The sequence below is a fragment of the Chiloscyllium plagiosum genome, chromosome 38, assembly GCF_004010195.1.
Source record: "Chiloscyllium plagiosum isolate BGI_BamShark_2017 chromosome 38, ASM401019v2, whole genome shotgun sequence".
Lineage (NCBI taxonomy): Eukaryota > Metazoa > Chordata > Chondrichthyes > Orectolobiformes > Hemiscylliidae > Chiloscyllium > Chiloscyllium plagiosum.
Genome location: NC_057747.1, coordinates 17381346 through 17402682, shown reverse-complemented (window position 1 = coordinate 17402682; position 21337 = coordinate 17381346). Strand labels below are relative to the sequence as shown.

Genomic DNA, 21337 nt, shown 5'->3' with positions numbered 1-21337 from the left:
AACAAAGCTTCTAACAATTGTGTCACTTGCCAACCAATTGACAATCTCTTCTCATGCACTACAAATGTTGTTTTCCCTTTACTTTGTATTTTGTTGGAACTTGCCCTGATGAGCTCAAGACAAAAAGCTTCAACAAAACATGTATGTTTTATAGCAATACTGAAAGTTTTGGGCTACCAAATGACAACTTCTAAGTGAATTCCACAGCTGGCAGGCTTGCTATTGTGGAGTGCACCGTTTAAAAACAAATCCATTATTTTGAATGCACACTGGTACTTGTCTCCAATCTAATAATGATAATTTGTTGACCACTTTGATACAGGACAATGTACAGTGGGATGTCTTGGAGATGCCAACATTTCAAAGTTGTCCAAGCATTAAAGTAAAATAACTCCCCAGAGTAGCCCTTTATTTACACATGGAAAGTCTTTGACTCTTGTCTCGTCAGAGTCAGCTCCCACAGTATCAGAATCTCTGATACGCCTCTTTTCTCTGACAGCCAGTGCTCCCTGATCGTACCAGATTAACAGCCCCAATCCAGGAACTCATATCCTATGAGGTCCAGCTGCCTGACCTCATTATAATCACAACAAAAGATTAATCACTTGGAAGAAAATAAACACATTTTCTTTTTACTTTCTTTTTGAACAGTTCAGGAGGTCAATGGCAAAAGTGTGAGGGTAGGGAGTGCTTGGAATCAGGAGCTCAATGATTAAACCTCGAGGAAGATGTTCACCTGTGCCAACAGCCCTTCCAGGTGAGCCCTGCATTGAGTTGAAGCGTTTTTGTGTTCTTACCTACTATCGGGGGAAGAGAATGGATGCTAGGAGAACATTTCCTCTGTGCATTATTTATAATGAAATTATAAACTCATTTAAAAAGAATGGATTTAAAATTTTTGGATCCTTGACCCACCCCATAACAGAGTGAGACCTTTTTTTTTAGATTACTTGATTAGATTACTTACAGTGTGGAAACAGGCCCTTCGGCCCAATAAGTCCACACCGACCCGCCGAAGCGCAACCCACCCATACCCCTACATTTACCCCTTTAACCTAACACTACGGGCAATTTAGCATGGCCAATTCACCTGACCCACACATTTTTTTTGGATTGTGGGAGGAAACCGGAGCACCCGGAGGAAACCCACGCAGACACGGGGAGAACGTGCAAACTCCACACAGTCAGTCGCCTGAGGCGGGAATTGAACCCGGGTCTCTGGCGCTGTGAGGCAGCAGTGCTAACCACTGTCTGGCTGAAGACTTGTTACTGTGAGGACAAAGCCAGAACCATTCAACAGCACAGCGTGGCGTAGCTGCTGGTGAGAAGGGCACTTCCTGTCAAATCCTTCAGTATGTCTGGTCTCTGTGTGTCACACTCACTGTGTGGTGAAGAGACTGTCACACAATCTCTGTCTGGAATGTGCATTTTCTTGTCCAGCAGTGCTCACATCCCATGAATGAGTACAACCTTCCAAACCCACAACCGTTTCCATCTAGAAGGACAAGGGCAGCAGATATATGGGAACACCACCACCTTCAAGTTCACCTCTAAGCCTCTCACCATCCTGAAGTGGAAATATATCACCATTCCTTCACTGTCGCTGGATCGAAATCCTAGAATTTCCTCCCTAACACTATTGTGGGTCTACCTACAGCTCAGCAGCGGTTCCAGAAGACAGCTCACCCCCACCCTCTCAGGGGGAACTCGGGACAGGCAATAAAATACTGGCCCAGCCAGCGACACCCACATCCCACAAATGAATAAAGAAAAATAAATCAAAATGGTGCTCTTAGATTGAAGTGAACATACATTAGGGTAAATTATCTGAGATTCGCTCAGGTTTTTAATTGTTCCTTTCTGTCTTATTCCTTGTGTGCTTCTGTTTCTCTCTATGTCCCATTAAACTTCTCTCCCTTCCTCTTTCTCACACTCACTCTCTCTGTCCGTTTCTTTGTTTCCCTCACTATGAGGTGAGAACTAACTCATGCAATAGCTAGTGTGCACATGTGACAAACTAAAAAGCATGTGGTCGCACAGGAATACGTATCCTGTCCTCAAGAGGAAACAGTGCCTTCTATCATGTCTGGAATGGATCAATCCTCCCCATGTCTTTCTCAACGTCTCCACTGTGTGTGCGGTCCCCACCTTGTCACAATTCGGCCTCATTGTAATCGAAGATAGAAACTTTAATGAACAGCCACATACCAATTGAAGATTTCACTCCAGACAAGGAAAGTACAAATTTCACACTTTAGGTCAAGATTGGGCCTGGGGGTTATCAGAAATACTTTGGGAAATGACCCGTGTTCAAATAGACTTGAGAAGGTTCAAATGATTTTGGGAAGTTCCAACCTTGGAATTGCCTAGTGCCCGGAATGATGCCTGAGGGTTTTCACTTCTCCTCCTTTTGCCTCAGGCAGAGGGTTCCCTCTAATACCTCAACCAGTTGGCCATTATTTATGCAGGTACTGGGAGCAGAAATGCCAGGATGTTATTTGACTAAAAGGCTCTGATTGGCTAACGTGGTCCCAACCTCTCTAAAGGATCACCTCCCGTAGCTGGATCATCAGGAATGCTGTCACTGTCCACGTTGGTCCAGGGGGAGCAAACTGTCAAAAAGAGAATTGTCCTGCTCCTCAGATGCTGCCTGACCTGCTGTGCTTTTCCAGCACCACACTTTTCGACTCTGATCTCCAGCATCTGCAGTCCTCACTTTCTCCCGGGTGAGAAAAGGCCAATGTTAGCTCCTCCACTGCCATAGCTAACTGAGAACAGAAAGGAGCCAATCAGACCAGGCATTGCCTGCTCAGAAAGTCCATACTACAGCACACCGAGCTCTTACTCTACACACTCCCCTTGCTGTGTGCATACAACAACAACAGCAAGGGGGCACAAACACAGGAAGTAGAAGCAACAGTAGACTATTTGGCCCTTTGAGGCTGCTCCAATGTTCAGTATGATCATGGCTGATCATCCAACTCAGTCTTCCTGTTCCCACCTTCCCACCATACCCTTTGATCCCACCGTAACTAACCTCTTCTTGAAAATATTCAATGTTTTGGCCTCACCAATTTTCTGTGACAGGCTCACCAGGTCTGGGTGAAGAATTTCTCCTCATCTCAGTCCCACAATGTATCCTTTGACTGTGACCCCAGGTTCAGGACTCCCTGGTTTCCCTGGAGATTTCACCACTAAGGTACACAGGAAAGCCACACACACAGACCAAGTCCTAAACTACGAAAGCAACCACCCCCAACACACACAAAACAAATTGCATCAAGACACTGTTCAAAAGGTTCTTTGGGATAAAAGGTTCTTTTTCAGAATGGCAGCCGGTGACGAGCGGTGTCCCGCAGGGTTCGGTGCTGGGGCCACAGCTGTTCGCATTATATATTAACGATTTGGATGAGGGAACCGGGGGCATTCTCGCGAAGTTTGCCGATGATACGAAGTTAGGTGGACAGGCAGGTAGTACTGAGGAAGTGGGGAGGCTGCAGAAGGATCTTGACAGGTTGGGAGAGTGGTCCAGGAAGTGGCTGATGGAATTTAACGTGAGCAAGTGGGAGGTCTTGCACTTTGGCAAAAAGAATAAAAGCATTGACTACTTTCTAAATGGTGAGAAAATTAATAAAGCTAAAGCACAAAGGGATCTGGGAGTGCTAGTCGAGGATTCTCTAAAGGTAAACATGCAGGTTGAGTCTGTGATTAAGAAAGCGAATGCAATGTTGTCTCTTATCTCAAGAGGGTTGGAATATAATAGCAGAGATGTACTACTAAGACTTTATAAAGCTCTGGTTAGGCCCCATTTGGAGTACTGTGTCCAGTTTTGGTCCCCACACCTCAGGAAGGACATACTGGCACTGGAACGTGTCCAGCGGAGATTTACACGGATGATCCCTGGAATGACAGGTCTAACATATGAGGAACGGCTGAGGATACTGGGATTGTATTCGTTGGAGTTTAGAAGATTAAGGGGAGACTTAATAGAGATGTACAAAATAATACATGGCTTGGAAAAGGTGGATGCTCGGAAATTGTTTCCGTTAGACGAGGAGACTAGGACCCGTGGACACAGCCTTAGAATTAGAGGGGGTTATTTCAGAACAGAAATGCGGAGACATTTCTTCAGCCAGAGAGTGGTGGGCCTGTGGTATTCATTGCCACGGAGTGCAGTGGAAGCCGGGACGCTAAATGTCTTCAAGGCCGAGATTGATAGATTCTTGTTGTCTAGAGGAATTAAGGGCTACGGGGAGAACGCTGGTAAGTGGAGCTGAAATGTGCATCAGCCATGATTGAATGGTGGAGTGGACTCGATGGGCCGAATGGCCTTACTTCCACTCCTATGTCTTATGGTCTTATGGTCTTATGATGCTCACTGTCAATAGTTGTCTTTATTGGGCTTAAAGTGAGAGCACACTAACTCAAGATTCCCTCTGACTAATGCACCTAACACTAGTGAGCAAACCCTAGTCATGCCCTACACCAAAACATATCCCCTCTCTCCACTCAAACCTAGCTCCAGATAAAGGAAGACTGGGTGGAATACCAGCTTGATTCCTCTAATCAAAATCTGAGCTGTGATGCCAACTGGGTGAAAGTATGTTGGATTTAAGTTCCACCCCAATTTTTTCCTCCTGTAACAAATTCTCCACAAGTAATATCCACTTCCACTGCAGAACGTATCAGCCCAGAACGTATTCATAATTTCATTTTTCATAAGAAAGCTTCTCTTGTTGAACTCGAGAATGTATATAGTTCATCAGGTGATGTTGACAGACTGGAAAATGATTTATGCTACAAAACTGAAAAGGTGAATTTTCTTCACAGGAAGATCTGGTAAATGTTCACTTGTTTGCACATATGTGGAGGCAAGAGTTACTGTTCCAATCATGGTGTTGCATAGAAGAGTCTTGCATTTATATAAAACATATATAAATGCTTTTGAACTATATCGACACAGATATTTCGGCCATACTGTCCAGAGCTTTTGTTTGGCTGTGGTAATGATCCTGGCTGGTTCGGGGATCCCCGGGAGGAGGAATCCCATATAAATTCGGGTTTTATTATTTCTTGATGTAAATCTATTTTGAGCATGTATCTAGTTATTTAATTATTTGGTTGTTTACTGCTAGTAATGTATGATATCCTATTTTATGTTTTGGTTGTTTGTAGGATACATTAGTGTTAGTTGGGTTTTTTCCCTTTTTTTGTTATTTGTTTTTCTTATTTATTTAATTCTATATTGGTGCTTACACTTGTTTGTATTACTTTCGTAATTTTGTAAAAAAATCTTTAAAATTTTCTTTTTTCACTAAAAATACCTTTAAAAAAAAGAAGAGTCTTGCATTTTGATGCAATTTACATTAGATTTGGAAATAAATGAGGAAAACAGACTTCCCAGATACTTATTCAGCAAGCCAGTGTATCTGTCAAGGGAAGAATCCAATCAAAATCCAAGCAATTTTAGTTTTGTTTAACTGGATTTTGTTTCTAATTGCAAAAATTGTGTTACCCATCCCTCCACCTTTTCTGTGAAATGAAAAGCAAATCAAAAACATTACTTACAGATCAGCTCCTGTTCCATATATGGAATACTTCACATCTCCCCACATTTCTGAGTCGGCATCATTTGCCTGTGAAGATAATCAAATTCTAGGATTATGACAACATAAATACTATTTATATAATTATCTATTTGATAGTTAATTACCAGCATGCTACAAAACTAAATAGAAAAAGCAGCTCACAGTCACTTAATGCCACATGTTGAATGGTTCAATGACCTGAATTGCTACCTTACATCTGAATTGTTCCCTTACTTTTGTTCTCCAAATTCCATTTGTTTTGTTCATAAAGTTTAGAACAGAAAATAAGAATTCTTGTATACCTTAGGCTTATTTTGAAAATATATTTACCAACATAAAGGGAATTGACATTAGTGAGCAAGAGGGAAGATGTGTACTAAAGGAGGGTCACTTCAAATGCCAATAGATGTACAGCAAACTTTGTTTTAACTGGTACCTAATCAAATGGCACCCTTGATAAACTGGCAAAAATTATATACACCAAATACCATGATCTAACACAATTATGCTGTAAATGAAGTATAACAGTGTTGTGTATACCTCCTGCATTCGATTGGATTCACTACAGTGTGGAAACAGGCCCTTTGGCCCAACAAGTCCACACCGACCTTCCGAACAGCAACTCACCCAGACCCATTTCTCTTTGACTAATGCACCTAACACTATGGGCAATTTAGCATGGCCAATTCACCTGACCTACACATCTTTGGACGGTGGGAGGAAACCCACACATACACTGGGAGAATGTGAAAACTCCACACAGACAGCTGCCCAAGGCTGGAATTGAACCTGGGACCCTGCTGCTGTGAGGCAGCAGTGCTAACCACTGAGCCACCGTGCCGCCCACGTTTCTGTTATTTACTGTATGTTTTACTCTGCTTTTAGGAGGTGTGTTGATGATTTTACACAGATGTTTTGAGGAATGTTGATGCCCTCTGATGCCTTACACCAGTTTTGGAATTTCCAGTTTGCAGGCTCCAGTTGCCTCCTCTTCACCATGGATGTGCAATCCTTCCAGTTGTCTCCTCTTCACCATGGATGTGCAATCCCTCCAGTTGCCTCCTCTTCACCATGGATGTGCAATCCCTCTAGACATCCACCTCTACCAGCATGGTCTCAGGACTCTCTGCTTCTTTGACCAAAGGCCTGAACTGTCCCCGCCCCAACCACCCTCCTCCACTTGGCTGAGCTCGTCCTCACCCTCAACATCTTCTTTTTTATCTCCTCTCATTTTCTTCAGGTCAGAGAGTTGGCCATGGGTATCAACATGGGCCCTAGTTATGCCTGTCTCTTTGTGGGGTATGTGGAACAATCCTTTTCCAGTCCTATTCCAGCCCCCACCCACAACTCCTTCTCTGATATATCAATGATATCATCAGTGCTGTTTCCCTTTCTCATTCCGGAATTGGAAAGGATCATCAATTTCACTTCCAATTTCCTCCCTGCTCTCACTTTTACCTGGTCCATCTCTAACTCCTCCCTTCCCTTTTCTCGACATCTCCGTTTCTATTTCTGGGGATAGACTAGCCACCAATATCCACTATAAACCCACTGACTCCCACAGCTACCTGGACAATATATCCTCATATCCTGCTTCCTATAAAAGATCTATTTTATTCTCCCAGTTCCTCCATATCTGTCGCATTTGTTCCAATGATGCCATCTTCAACAAGGGAGCCTCTGAAATGTCCACCTTCTTCCTCAACCGAGGATTCCCCAGGACAGGGCTCTCATCTGGGTCCAACTTGCACTTTACCCCCGCCCCCTCTCTTTCCTCCCACAACAGTAATAAGGTTACCCTTGTCCTTACCTCCCATCCCACCAGTATCCACATCCAGAAGATCATTAGCCACCATTTCTGCCACCTCCATCGAGATGCCACAACCAGACACATATTTCCCTCCCCTCTCATGTCTTTCTTTCGCAAGGACTGTTCTCTCTGGGATACCCTGGTCCACTCATCACCCCAACACCTCCTGACAGCTCCACGGCGCCCTCCCCTACAATCACCGAAGGTATAACATTTGCCCATTTACCTCCTCCCTCTTCAGTATCCAAGAACACAAACATACCTTCCAGGTGAAGCAGCGCTTTACTTGCACTGCACACAATCTAGTCTATTGCATTTGGTGCTCACAGTGTGGTCTCCTCTACACAGGGGAAACAAATCATAGACTGGGTGACCACTTCGCAGAACAACTATGGTCTGCCCACAAAAACTACCGTGAGCTTCCAATCGCCTGCCACTTCAACACATCACTCTGTTCCCTGGCCAATATCTTTGTCTGGGGGTTGCTACAGTGCTCTAGTGAAGCTCAGCATAAGCTTGAACAACAGCATCTCATTTTCTGTTTGGGGACCCTGCAGCCTTTGGGACAATATCAATTTCAACAACTTTAAAGCTTGAAGTCTCCTGTATCCTAGCATATATATATATATACACACACACACACACAACCTTGTAATACATAGTCTGTTATTATACACAACGCATTGTTAGCCACTAACAGTCTCCATTAACAGCTATTTGTCCTCCTAGCCAAATCATTATCCACTCCTTTGTCTGTCCAATGGTTTTTCTCTCTCTCTGGCTCTACATCCACCTATCATTTACTCCTTACCCCCTCCAGGAACCTATCTTCTGCATAAAACCCCATATTTTCCTACCTACCATCAGTTCTGAATAAGGGTCACATTAACTATGATTTCTCTTCACAGATGCTGCCTGACCTGCTTAGCTTTCCAGCAATTTCTGTTCTTGTTGTTGATATCTCGAAACTTTGCTTGGGCAGGTTTTACTGCATGATTGATTATTCAGAATATTTGATCAATTACACACTCCTGATCCTGTTGGTGTCAGTTATTAAAAAGGTTGCTGCAGCTGCCGGATTAACAATCTATAGGTCACAAGTCAAAATTTCATCAGTGAGATTTATAGGCCAGCACCAGAGGATGATTATATTGATTGTATTGTTGTACAATCAGAATTGTTCACTAACATCCCTCAGGATAGGAGTCTTGCTAACCTTGCTGGACTAATTTACATATGAATCCAGTTACTTTATATGTGGTTTGTGATGGCAGGGAAAATAGAAATGGCTATTAAATATTATATAATAAAAGGTGCTTAATACATATCTATTACATTTTGGAATTTGAATTTCAAACTAGATTCAGATGGACCTGTGAAACTAATTTTCTTTAAGAAGGTCATAAAATAATTTGTAAAGTTTCCTAAATACATCAACTTCAAGGAAGCATTGGATTATAATCAAGAGTTAGGGAGCACCCCTACAGTGTTAATGGATAAAAAGTTTATACTGTTGGTTTATGTTGTATTGAGTAAACACCTTAAAATAATTACAAACAAAAATAGAAATTGCTGGGCAAACTCAGCAGGTCTGGTAGCATCTGTGGAGAGATAGCAGAGTTAACATTTCGGGTCCAGTGACCCTTCTTCAGAACTGGCAACTCTCTCTCACTCCATGGTTGGGATGTCACTGCCAGGGAACCCAATTGTGGGGAAGCCCTGGTAGTGACCATTTAATATTGGACTTCACTCACTGAAGATTTTCTGATCATAGAAGCCCTACAGCATGGAAGCAGGTCATTGGGTCCATCCAGTTCCACACCTCCCCTCTGAAGACATATCACCTGACCCACACTCCCCCTCTATCCTTGTATTTTCCAAAGGCTAATCCACATAACCCACACATCCCTGGACACTACAAGCAAATTAGCATGGCCAATCCACCTAACCTACACATCTTTGGATTGTAAGAAGAAACCAGAGCACCCGTGGGAAGCCCACGCAGACATGAGGAGAATGTGCAAACTCCACACGGACAGTCAACCGAAGCTGGAATTGGACACAGATCCTTGGATCTGTGAGGAGGAGTGGTAACCACTGAGCCACCGTGCCACCTATCAAGTTGGTTTGCGAAAATCAGTGCCTATGGCCGTTGTTGAATCCATTTAGAGGAGGCAAGATTATGACAAGGGAACCCTAATTTAATTTCATTTGGATTTCGCAGCAGGATGCTCTAATCAGGCTATTCAAGAATGAAGAGCAATCCAACAGGGTCCCAATCCCACATCCATCCACTGTGTTATGACCCAATGAATACTGGGTAGGAGTCACGTGTTGCAGTATACCAAGGAGCCTTACAAACAATCATACTGCTGGGCTGAGGTCAGCTAACTAAGGCCAATGGAATGAGACCCGGAAGTGCCTCCCTTGTTTGCAGGAATCATCCCATTGCTGAGACATTTTCACAAATTGGGGTAGGTAAGGGGCTAACATTTCCGGTTTGCTGGAACTTTCCAACTCCAGATGAGACAAGATTTGCAGCTGAAACATAGGCACTGAGGGGAGGGAGTGGGAAATGAAAGGACAAGGTAGAGGTGACTGCTTTAACCCACAAGGGACCCCCAACTCCAGTAGACATGACTAATGGGCCACGTCTATAGCTAGAGGACTCCCCCTTCATGTTTGTGGCCCAATAGCATTTCAGAAGTCACCTCTGTTGTGAAGTGCTCTCTCTTTTTCTCCCTCTTCAGTAATTAGCACCTCACCAAGGATCAAGGCTTGCAAACCATCCCACCATCCTTAATGGAACAGTGGGTGTTCCCTCTGGCTACTAATGGCCAGTGTTGGGTGGCTATGGAGATGCACATCTGATCCAACATTGTAGCCCCAACCCCAAGTGGAAAATCTAACCCTAGATGTCAAATTTGGGACTGGCAGATCAGGGAGTTTAATTAGCCCACTGCCTCAACCAACTGAGCCACCAGGGGAACTACTTAAAATAAATGTTTGCAAGATTATCGAACAAATATCCTTCACTTACCGTAACACATATAACAGGAGAACCCCCAGGAGAGTTTTCTGGAATCCGTGCAATGTAGAACTCGGAAGTGAATTTAGGAATATTGTCGTTTGTGTCCAGCAGCTGAATGATAATGTCAGCCGTGGAACTAAACTTTTCTGGAGTGTCTGATTCAATAGCAAGGAGCTAAAGGGAAGTGACAATGCATTAATTGAAGTTGCAAAATCTCCAAAACTAAAATAAATTTGACAAAAGTTGCTCAGATAGTATAATTCACTTACCTTAAAACGAAACAATTGGATTATTTCATAGTCAATAGCAGTCGAGTTCTCCACTATTATTGTGACTTGTGCCTCATTGATGATAATTTGGGGAATAATGCGGAAAATACCATCGGGGCCCTCTAGCCTGAGGTTGAATTGTGCATTTGTTCCCTGAAGTCAAAATGTCAGAGATTTGTTAGGTCTGTATTTATTACTGCCAGCACATTAAAGAAATTCTGTCCTAAGGAAGATGTTTAGAAAATCTTTTCTTTACTGAAGATTTCTGCACAATTTTCTGAATCCTTCACAGCCATGACAGCAAAATGCCTATACAATTGTAAACAAATGAAAACTGGTCTAGGGAAATTGTTTTGTTTAAACATCATGCCCTTTTAATATTTGGCATAGGGAGGTTTTTACTTATGAAGCCTTTGAGCACTCACTGACATTTTTTAGCCAAGGTTTAATTGTCATTTAAATTTGATTCAGTCAACAAAATTCAGGAAATGAAATACAAGCCTACAATCCGTTATACAGTATTGGGCTGATGAATCAGACAGGTGTGTCCTCCAATGGTCCCAAACAGACATTAGTCCTTCATAAGACAAACAAGTCCAGTTAGGACACACAAGTTCCTCAAGGCCACCTAGGAGCCTTAATGATAGATTAGCAGGGACTGGACATTCTACTACCATAAGAGTGCACACTCACTCCAAAATTCACTGTTTTACAGGGAAGCATAAACCCTCAGAAATTAGTTGCTTTCAATACATGATCATGGTATATTAGTTTTACTGCATTCTATAATTTCTCAAGTCTTTGCTTAAAGATGGAGAGATTGTAAACATTGTCCATCTAAGCAGAGAGAGCTAGCATTGATGTGTAAAGATGATGTCTAATTAAGCTAATAGGATTGTTTTGAAGAAGTGGCTAAAGCAATGGTCAAGGGGTATGTCTATTTCCAGAAAAAACATCAATAAAGTCCCTCATAACAAAAATAGTAGTTACATTGGAAGCCCATGGAATTGAAGGTTAATAATTGACTTGATTAAAAAATTAACTGAGCAGTAGGAGACAGAGAGTGAGGCATAATGGGCATTTACTCTAACTGGAAGTGCCTCATTGAATCCCAAAGGAACCTGTGTTGGGTCTGAACAATTTACTGTTAGGTGGTTATTTATGGCTGGCATGGACATGATAGGCTGAAGGGCCTTATTCTGTGCTGTGGATCTCTATGATTCTATGGCTACAACTCTATAACAGTGGGTGCACAAGTTTCATGTGTTTCCTGGAACTCGGCAGTGAAAGCAAGGCAAGTGATCTGGGGGATTGAGCAAATGACAGGTAAAGCACTGACCTCTCACACTTTCCTGCGCGCTTGTCTAGTTATGTGAAATACTTGTGCTCACAGTACTCAATCTGTGAGTTTGCTTTGACCACTTAACAAGTGATGTCTGTTACTTTGAAGATGACTTTCATTGCTTGGGAGACTTCGCCTCTAAATTCCACTTGCCACCAGATCAGCAAAGGTACCACTTATGCTGCTTTAGTTTGGGTGTCAATGATTTGCCAAGCTGACTTGCAGTAATAAAGGATACTCCTGGTTTCCAATATAACTCAGGTGTCAATCTGAACAGCAACCCAGAAAATCCAAGTGTGTCAACAGAAAATACTTTGTTAAAAGCAAGAAACAGGTACAGAATATTTAGAATGACTAATATTATCAACTGACTGATAAAAATAAAAAAACAAACTTCACTGCAAATATTTCTAACATCACTTAAGAGCAGAGATTTTGAAGGATTTTTTTAAACCAGTAGATGGCAATCTATTTGTGAGATAATTTTAAAGGGATGCTGGCAGAGACCATTTTGCAATTCCATGAAAATTCATAAAATGGAATTCTCGTTCCAAATCGTGCCCTCTCAAATTTAGTCTGTGATGCACACTGTAAACTTCAAATGTCAAACAAGTAGACAAACCTGATCAGAGTCATTTACTGTTATTTTCAGTCCGCGCAGTATCTCTCCTTCCGGGGGATGTTCATGCATTGTGATCTCAAATTGTGACTGGGGACCATTCTCACCATAAAAAGTGGGGCGATGATTGTTGAGATCCACCACTTGGATTGTGACCATAGCTGTCATAAACGTTTGTGCATCAACATCCGGATTAACCTCTGAGGCCTTGGATGAATCACAACAAAAGATCTGGGTGAGTTGTGTCTGCATTGTTACATTTCACTATTTGCATCTGAAGGAACACATGTTGATTTTTGCAATGACACAGGATTCAAAAGCACCAATGCAGTGCACTGTGGAAAGGGATGGTGCACTCTATATTCACTAAGATTACCATTTCAGCTGCATTACTGTGGAAGTTCTAAGTCCAAATATTTTTTGATTAGAAAAAACACATTGAACTGTTTTGGAGTAACAGCAACTTCAATGAATCCCTGTAGAAGATTGAATCCCTAGCTAGTTATGATGGTAATGCATGGACACTGATTTCAATGAGAATTCAGACTTTCTTTCCTCCAAAGAAATACGACCCGTAGAAGTTCAAATTATGAAGTTGTGAAAAGAACATACGCAATTAAAAAGTATGAGGTTAAGTGAGAGGGCAACACTTCAGTAGATAGAGAATATCAAAAAATATAAATTGTCCACTTTGGCAGGAAGAGTAGAAAGGCAGCATATTATTTAAATAAAAAGAGAACTTTGAGGTGCAGAGGGACCTGGGTACCTTGGTACATGAATTACATGAAGTTAGTCTGCAGGTACAGCATATAATTAAGCAGGCTTTTAGAACATTGTTGTTTATTTCTAGGGGAATAGAATATATACCGAGAAATAAAACAAAGAACTACAGATGCTGGAGTTCTGATACAAAGGCAAAAAGAACTCGAGAAACTCAGCAGGTCTGGCATCACCTGTGGAGAGAAATCAAAATTAATATTTTGAGTTCGGTGACCTTTCCTCTGAACAATCTTGGTCTCTTTATTTACCAAAGAACGTAAATGGCAATTCAGAGAAAATTCACCAACTGAAACCTTGAATAAGGGACGTTCATCTTATGATACTCACTGGAGTTGAGAAAAATATAGACCTTGGCTTATTCAGAAATATAAGATCCTGAGAGGTTTGCTAGGGTGGAAAGGAAGTTTCCCCTGTGGCATAGACTAGAAACAGAGGGCACAGTGTAAAAATCAGGGGGCTTCTATTTACGGTAGAGATGGTGATGGGAGTCATGAATCTTTGGAACTGTCTTCCCCAGAGGACGGTGGAAGCAGATTTGTTGAATGCTTTTAAGTCAGAGGTAGATTCTTGGTAGGCTTTCAGAGATGAGTGAATGGTTGGGGCCACAATCACATGATGAAGGGTTTATGCCTGAAATGTTGATTCTCCTGCTCCTCAGATGCTGCCTGACCTGCTGTGTTTTTCCAGCACCACACTCTCAATCCACAATCACATCGGTCGTGATCTTATTGAAAGGCAGAGGGCAATCAAGGAGCCAAATAGCCTACTCTTGCTCCTAATTAATTTGTGCAGACATTACAATGCACAGATCAATCCTCTTAAGTTTTAAAGTCCCATGGAATTCTTTCAAAGAAGAGAAGTGGAGACCTCCCTGGTGTTCTGGTTAATATTTATCCCTTTGCCAATTTCACAAAAATGGATTATTCACAGTCACATTAATCTTTGTAGGACCTTGATGTACGCAAATTATTTACTGTGCAATACTTTATTGTCTGCAAGGTGCTTTGGGACATGCTGAAATGCTATAGTGGAAGGTACTATATAAATGCAAATCTTTCTTTCCTCAATACTGCTTGATCTTTGCTTCCAGCTCAGCGCAAATGCAAACGGTGATCTTCAATCTTCAGCCAATAGTATACCAGTAAAGGAAGATGAGGGAAGGTGTATGATAGAGATCAACTCATTACAACAGCTCCTCTCCCTCTGAGAAAATCTGACATCTCTGCTGAAAACATCAGGTGCTGGGGAATCACAGGGTTGGTACTTGTTTTACTGTTCCAATGGAAAACATGTTGAATCATCAAAGAACTTTGCAATCTCTTTATCAAGAAGTCAGCTACTAGTATAGCTGAATTACTGTAATTTTATTTTTACGCAATTAACATTACTTGTATTTTAATCAACCTATTTTTAATCAATTAGTATTGCAAAATTACTTTAATTTTATTTTTATGCATTAACACAACTTATATTTTTAATCAATCTATTTGGACATGTTATGACACACCTCTAGCATAGGTGGGTTCAAACATGTATGCCTGGCCTAGTGCTAGGGATGTTACCATGAACCACATAACTTCAATTATCCTGTAATCATCTTCCCAAGGTTTCTTCAAAAATATCACAGGCTCAAACATTTTATTATTCTCTTACGCTATATTCAAGTTTAATTTCAGAGAACTGATTGATAAACCGTTATACGACTTCAAGTAGCACAATTTGAACGTTTTTAGACAAACATTTAATATATTTGTTTGTATCAGTGTGTAAGTCAGTCATTGTTCAGACACACTGTATGTGTTTAGACACATTGCTGAAAACCATGGGTCCCACATTGAACAATTCCTGCATCTTTACACTTGGTAACTTAAATGATTTGGAGGTGCCAGTGTTGGATTGGGGTGGACAAAGTGTTTATGCCTGAAACGTCAATTCTCCTGCTCCTCGGATGCTGTCTGACCTACTGATCTTTCCCAGCACCACACTTTTCAATTCTGACTCTCCATTATCTGCAGTCCTCTGGGATGGACAAAGTCAGAAATCATATGACATCAGATTATAATCCAGCAGGTTTATCTGAAATCACACTCTTTTGAAACGCTGCTCCTTCAACAGGTGACACGATCTGATGAAGGAACTGCACTCTGAAAGAATGAGATTTCAAATAAACTTGTTGGACAATAACCTGGTGTCATATGACTTCTGACTTTATAACTTAAATGGACAGCAGACCCTGTGTTGGATTTGCCCACTCAAGCAATCAGCTTGATTATGCCATAATATCTCTCATAAAATAGTGGTACAAAACACTTCAGGCACCTTCAATATTCATATCCTTATACCTATTACATGGCTGCGGTTATTTACGGATTTTATTGACCCACCTGAATTAGAAGTTTGTAAATGTCCTTCTGAAGAAACTCTGTGGTTCGAAGGAGAGTAATAGCCCCAGTTGTGCTATTAATATCAAAAGATCCATCGTTTCCTGTTAAATTGCACGTTATTGATAGATGTGAACAATACTAAAATCATACAAGTCCTATTTTACCAAGCTAACCATACAAATTGAAATTTAATCTGATTGTCACTTTTATTTGCACCATTGAATCAAGGATACCTCACTTCCCGCAGCAAGAAAACTGTTTGCTCCACCTACCATTTGTTTGGGAAGTTGTTTGTTTCAAAATTCTATGCACTTACTATTTTTCTTTTTCTAACTGGACAATGTGAGCAAAAGAGAAAGAAAGTGAGAAGGAGAATTGTACCCAAGCCCTGAGATTGATTGACGACTTGAAGATTGATGCAAGTCCCCGATATGGATGTTCACAGGGATTGAGTCTTTATAATTAAAGCCAGATTCAGATCTCCAGATCACGCCACAGACCCATGTTACAAAATTCTAAACCCTACAACCAGTCAAGTTGTGACAAAACTAAGATTTGCATTTATTTGGCAATATCATGACATTTGAAGGTACTCTCCAGCCAATGAAGTACTTTGATTGCATGGCCACTGTTGTAATGTAGGAAATACAGCTGTCAGTTTGCACACAGTAAGCTGCCATAGACAGCAATGTGATAAGAGCCAGGTATTGTTTTTGTTATGCTGACTGAGGGATAAAACTTTCAAGGAAACTATGGGGTCGTTTCCATCCACCTATACAGACTTAGCTTAACACCTTGTCTATCACTCCTAATAAAAGTCACCACAGACTTACTGGATCATAAGGCTGCTCTCCTGTTAGAGAAAGGCAACTGATGGTGGCTTAACCAGAGGGTTACCACACCTCAAGCAAGGGGAAATGTTGAGAAGGAAAATCCTTAATGGTGACCTCAGCCAGTGTGGTAATTGAACCTGTGCTATTGGCATCAGAGTGCATTGCAAACCAACCATCCAACCAATGGAGCTAATTGAATCACCAGTTCTCCCTCACTACTGCACCAATTGAGCTTGTACTTCAAAACTAAAAAAGTGGGAAAGGAAGAAAGAAGGACCAGTGACATCAGAAAGAGCAAAGAAGAAATATATACTTAATTCACACATTGCATTGGATGATGAGTGCTAGTTACAATTTCATGGGAATATGTGTAATGACTGTTGCTTTTATTGCTGTATAATACTGCTGTGAAATGATGAAATCAGAGCTTCATGCATTAAACATTCACTGAACTATGTAATCCACTTTCTGCTTCAATGTTTCCTTGTATCTCACAAAGAATTTCACTGTTCACCAGCTCAAGACCTGGCATGAAGCAGCTCCAGTCTAACCTGGTACTTAATGCAGAGCATGGTGCGTGTATGGAATGAGTTACCAGAGGAAGTGGTGGTGGCTGGTATAATTACAATATTTAAACGCATCTGGATGGATATATGAATAGGAAGGGTTTAGAGGAATATGGGCCGGGTCCTGGCAGGTGGGACTAGATTGGGTTGGGATATCTGGTCGGTATGGACTAGTTGGACAGAAGGGTTTGTTTCCGTTCTGTCCATCTCAATGACTCTATGACTCTATTGCTGGTGGGGATAAATGAAAATCAGATTTCACATCCGGTAACATCACTATCATAACGAGTAGAAAGCCAATCACTGCACAGCTTATTACTGAGATTCCAGGTTTATGGTTTCAATAGCCACTTACACCAGCATCATGGAGCATTAGTTGGCTCTTTATAAGAGTCAATGCAGCAATTTTCTGGAGCGGAACAATAAGCTGGGAGCATAACAGCAAGGTAGGGAGCTAATACAATAATCATGATTCTTCAGCACATTATTCCTATTTCATTGAATTCATCTCTAAAACTTAGAGTTGGGTTCCTTTTAATTTTGAAAATTCTCAGCATGGTGTCAATTGGTGCTCAGACACTAGAATTACATGTTAGCAAGCAAAAAGCACACTGAACAGCCCTGTTCAATTACCGAAGTCCATGAAGGTCAAACAGGATAAATCAGCAATTTTTAAAAATGCCAACAAGGCTAGGCTGTCTGGGTTTGAACACGTAGATCACTCAAACTTGGGACTCTATAGACCCACACAGTGTGTAGTCAAACATTTCATACAGGCCACTTGCATTCTGGAAAGGTTGAATCAGTTTCAATTAGTTAAGGGCTAAATGTTTAGTTATATTGTAACTGTTAAATGGGAACCATAGATGTATGAAGGCTGGCTAGAAATATAAAAGCTGCAGTAGCAACAATATAGAGTTGGCCTTTGGTGAACTAGAGACAATGCCTTTGAAAAACATAAAAGTCATCATAATCTTCCCAGACCATAGGGCTCAGAGAGAAATGACTGGTGGTGGTTGACCTAAGGATCACCACATCTTAGGCAAAGGGTAAGGTTGTGAAGGGAATCCAATATGTTAACTCCAGCTGGAATAGAATTTGAACCCACACTGTTGGCATCACTTTGCATCACAAACCAGTTGTCCAGCCAACTGAGTCTACTAACGTCCCCTAATTGCCTGCAAAGTCTGTGAGAAAACAACAGGTAATATAAGACGCCTGTACAGTGAAGTGTGGGAATGGTAATATGGATGTTGTTTTGTTTTGTACAGAAACTGGAAGTGTTTGCAACCCACAAGAGTTTTACATTTCACGGTGATAAGACTGTTCTCCTTGCATATGCATGAAATGAACAATCGTTAGCCTGATTCCTGAAGTCTTCTATTATCTCACTGAATTGTATGATAACACTTACCGTGTGCAATAGTGTAACGGATTGGATTGGGGTTCCCACGGTCTCCATCATAGGCCATCACAGTAAATATTTCTGAACCCTAAAAGGAAATCAAATAGACAGTCTGTATAAAACTGAATAATATGTTTTGGCATACATTATTGATGTCTGTCTTTTCTGAAAATTTTGATTATTTTCTCCAATATAGTTCTGTTATGGACCAGACCAAACCCTCTCAAAATATTCAGAAGATAGTCTAGACCCTAACTTTTACTTGTTTTCAAGGTAAATGGAAGATATTGCATTCCAGATGCAATTTGATTAATCAGACTACTGGATTTAAAGCAAAACATTTTTGATGGAGCCACTATAGTTAAAATACAACAAAAGAAAAAAGAAATTGGAATAAATTAACTCTGTTGGAAAACTTAACAGAATAATTGACACAGTAGCTATTACTAATTAACTGTTCCAATATAGAAACATCCCATAAACGCACCCTTGGCAGAAGGTAAATTCAGAAAACAGATGGTCTCACATGCAACTCCAGTACCAGGGAGAGAACCCACAACCTTGGCTGTAACAGAGAGGGGAAGAAATAGCTTTCAATTCCTTAAGACCCCAACAGCAACTGCTGAGAGCTAAAACTAAAAATCCTGGTTCTGTGGGAGCTTGACCACACCCATTCAGGTTGCTTCTATTGTTCTCACAAGCTGTTTACTCTAGCAGATCTGGTAAATTGCTTGGCAACTCTGTTTTAAACCTCTCTTCAATTAAAAGGACAAAATATACCTCTTAAAGCCATAGTATTGTCACAGCTCCTGTTCACTTCATGCTGTTCTCCTTTTGGCACCTCTTAACAATGACACACTCACAAGTACAAAAGTGTATTCTTCCTCCATACTTCAGTGTATACTCCTTTATGTATTATCCAAACATATTTAAGTATTTTCTTACGCGTATTCTCCAACAATACCTTAAACAATTTTAACTCTAACAATGGCATCATCCTAAGCATCAATATTTTCAAAGTTTGTTACTGTTCCCGAGTTCAAATGGCTGATCAAACACAACCAGAAAACTCTTGGAGGTTTTTTGGAATTAAGCTATATAAAATAGCACTACGTTTGACTTGCCACTTTTCTGATGCTTAACCAAAGCAACCATGTGAATGCTAGCCCCTGTTTGAGAATAATAGTTATACCATTGGTGAGAAGGTTGTGGGCTTATGTCTCACTTTAGGGACTTAAGTACAGAATCTAAGTTGACACCATTGTACGGAGGAACTGTTAGCTTTTATTTTAGATGTTATAGCAAAACCTGTCCACTATGCAGGGGCTACATCTGAAAGTGAAATACTAATGGAGAAGAGAGTTTCAAATTTATCACTAATTGCTCAAGTCATAAAGTAGTTATTGGCAAATTCTTCTTATTATTTTATTAGATTCCCTACAGTGTGGAAACAGGCCCTTCGGCCCAACAAGTCCACACCGATCCTCTGAAGAGCAACCCACCCAGACACATTCCCCTAACTAATGCACCTAATACTATGGGCAATTTAGCATAGCCAATTTCACCTAACCTGCACATCTTTGACTGTGGGAGGAAACCGGAGCACCTGGAGGAAACCCACGCAGACACGGGGAGAATGTGCAAACTCCAAGCACCCGGAGGAAACCCATGCAGACACGGGGAGAATGTGCAAACTCCACACAGACAGTTGCCTGGCGCTGTGAGGCAGCAGTGCTAACTGCTGAGCCAGCGTGCTGCCCCAACTCGGTCCTCAGCGGAAACTTATCATTGTTTTGCACTTTGGCTTTGAATTCTTTATATGAACCATCTCAACTTATATCTGAACACATGACTGCTAAATGTACAGATATTCAGTTACAGCATGAATGAGTACGTGATGAATCACTACTCACAGGTTCGGTATCTTCATACACGTATCCAAAATATGGTGTGCCAGAAAATATGGGAGGAGTGTCCTGAATATCCAAAACATTGATTGTTACAGTGGTTGAGGAAGAGCAAATTCGATGCATTCCTCTCAACTTGCCACCTCCATCCTAAAATAAAATTGAAATCATATTATGGACATTAGCTTTCTCCAGATGCCCCTCCAACCTGACCCCCACTACGTCAGTTTACCTTGGCTTTAACAGTAACAAAGTGGGTCGTAGACTTCTCAAAATCCAGAGTTACACTTGATTTTAGACGAAGGACCCCACTGTATCGATCGATTGAAAACTTGTTCTTATGCATATTCTGGAACAGAATGTACAGAAGGAGCAGCAAATCAGAGATGGAAAATAACTACGAGAATCTAAACAGTGAAAAGCTGTTGAGCAAGAAATCAGTTTTTAAAAAAAGACAAAACTTTAGTTAAAAGTTCACTATTCATATTTTAAAAACATTGCACAAACAAAGGGGCAATTTTAATGCTTCCATATAATGTAATATGAATAATATTGAGTCAGACATCTGCATACACATCGCCTGAGTTTACTTTTCACTTGAGGTCAACAGAAGGCATCTGAGATCTCAACTCTTTCATTTTTGGCAGAAGTTAAAATAACTCCCAACATCTCCCACAGATACTGTGGAAAATGCTTCATCAATAACCCAAAACTTTGGAGCCTTTCAGGAAATTCCACATTAACCACTCAGTTATTTCCAATGTTCCACAATTACTTAAGTGTTTTCCTAATATTTGTTTAGG

General features: G+C 41.0%; 1 protein-coding gene across 3 annotated transcripts in view; it reads right to left on the bottom strand.

Moving 5' to 3' along the window:
- cdhr1a (cadherin-related family member 1a) overlaps window positions 1–21337 on the bottom strand; it is a 55997-nt gene that overhangs the window by 25633 nt on the left and 9027 nt on the right. For all 3 annotated transcript variants that reach the window (XM_043679024.1, XM_043679022.1, XM_043679023.1), the window contains exons 7-14: window positions 20767–20883; window positions 20541–20684; window positions 18637–18715; window positions 15824–15924; window positions 12663–12866; window positions 10699–10851; window positions 10439–10603; window positions 5569–5636 (exon numbers count right to left, since the gene is read on the bottom strand). In XM_043679024.1, coding sequence (XP_043534959.1) covers window positions 5569–5636; window positions 10439–10603; window positions 10699–10851; window positions 12663–12866; window positions 15824–15924; window positions 18637–18715; window positions 20541–20684; window positions 20767–20883 — 1031 coding nt within the window. The remainder of the gene's footprint in view (window positions 1–5568; window positions 5637–10438; window positions 10604–10698; window positions 10852–12662; window positions 12867–15823; window positions 15925–18636; window positions 18716–20540; window positions 20685–20766; window positions 20884–21337) is intronic.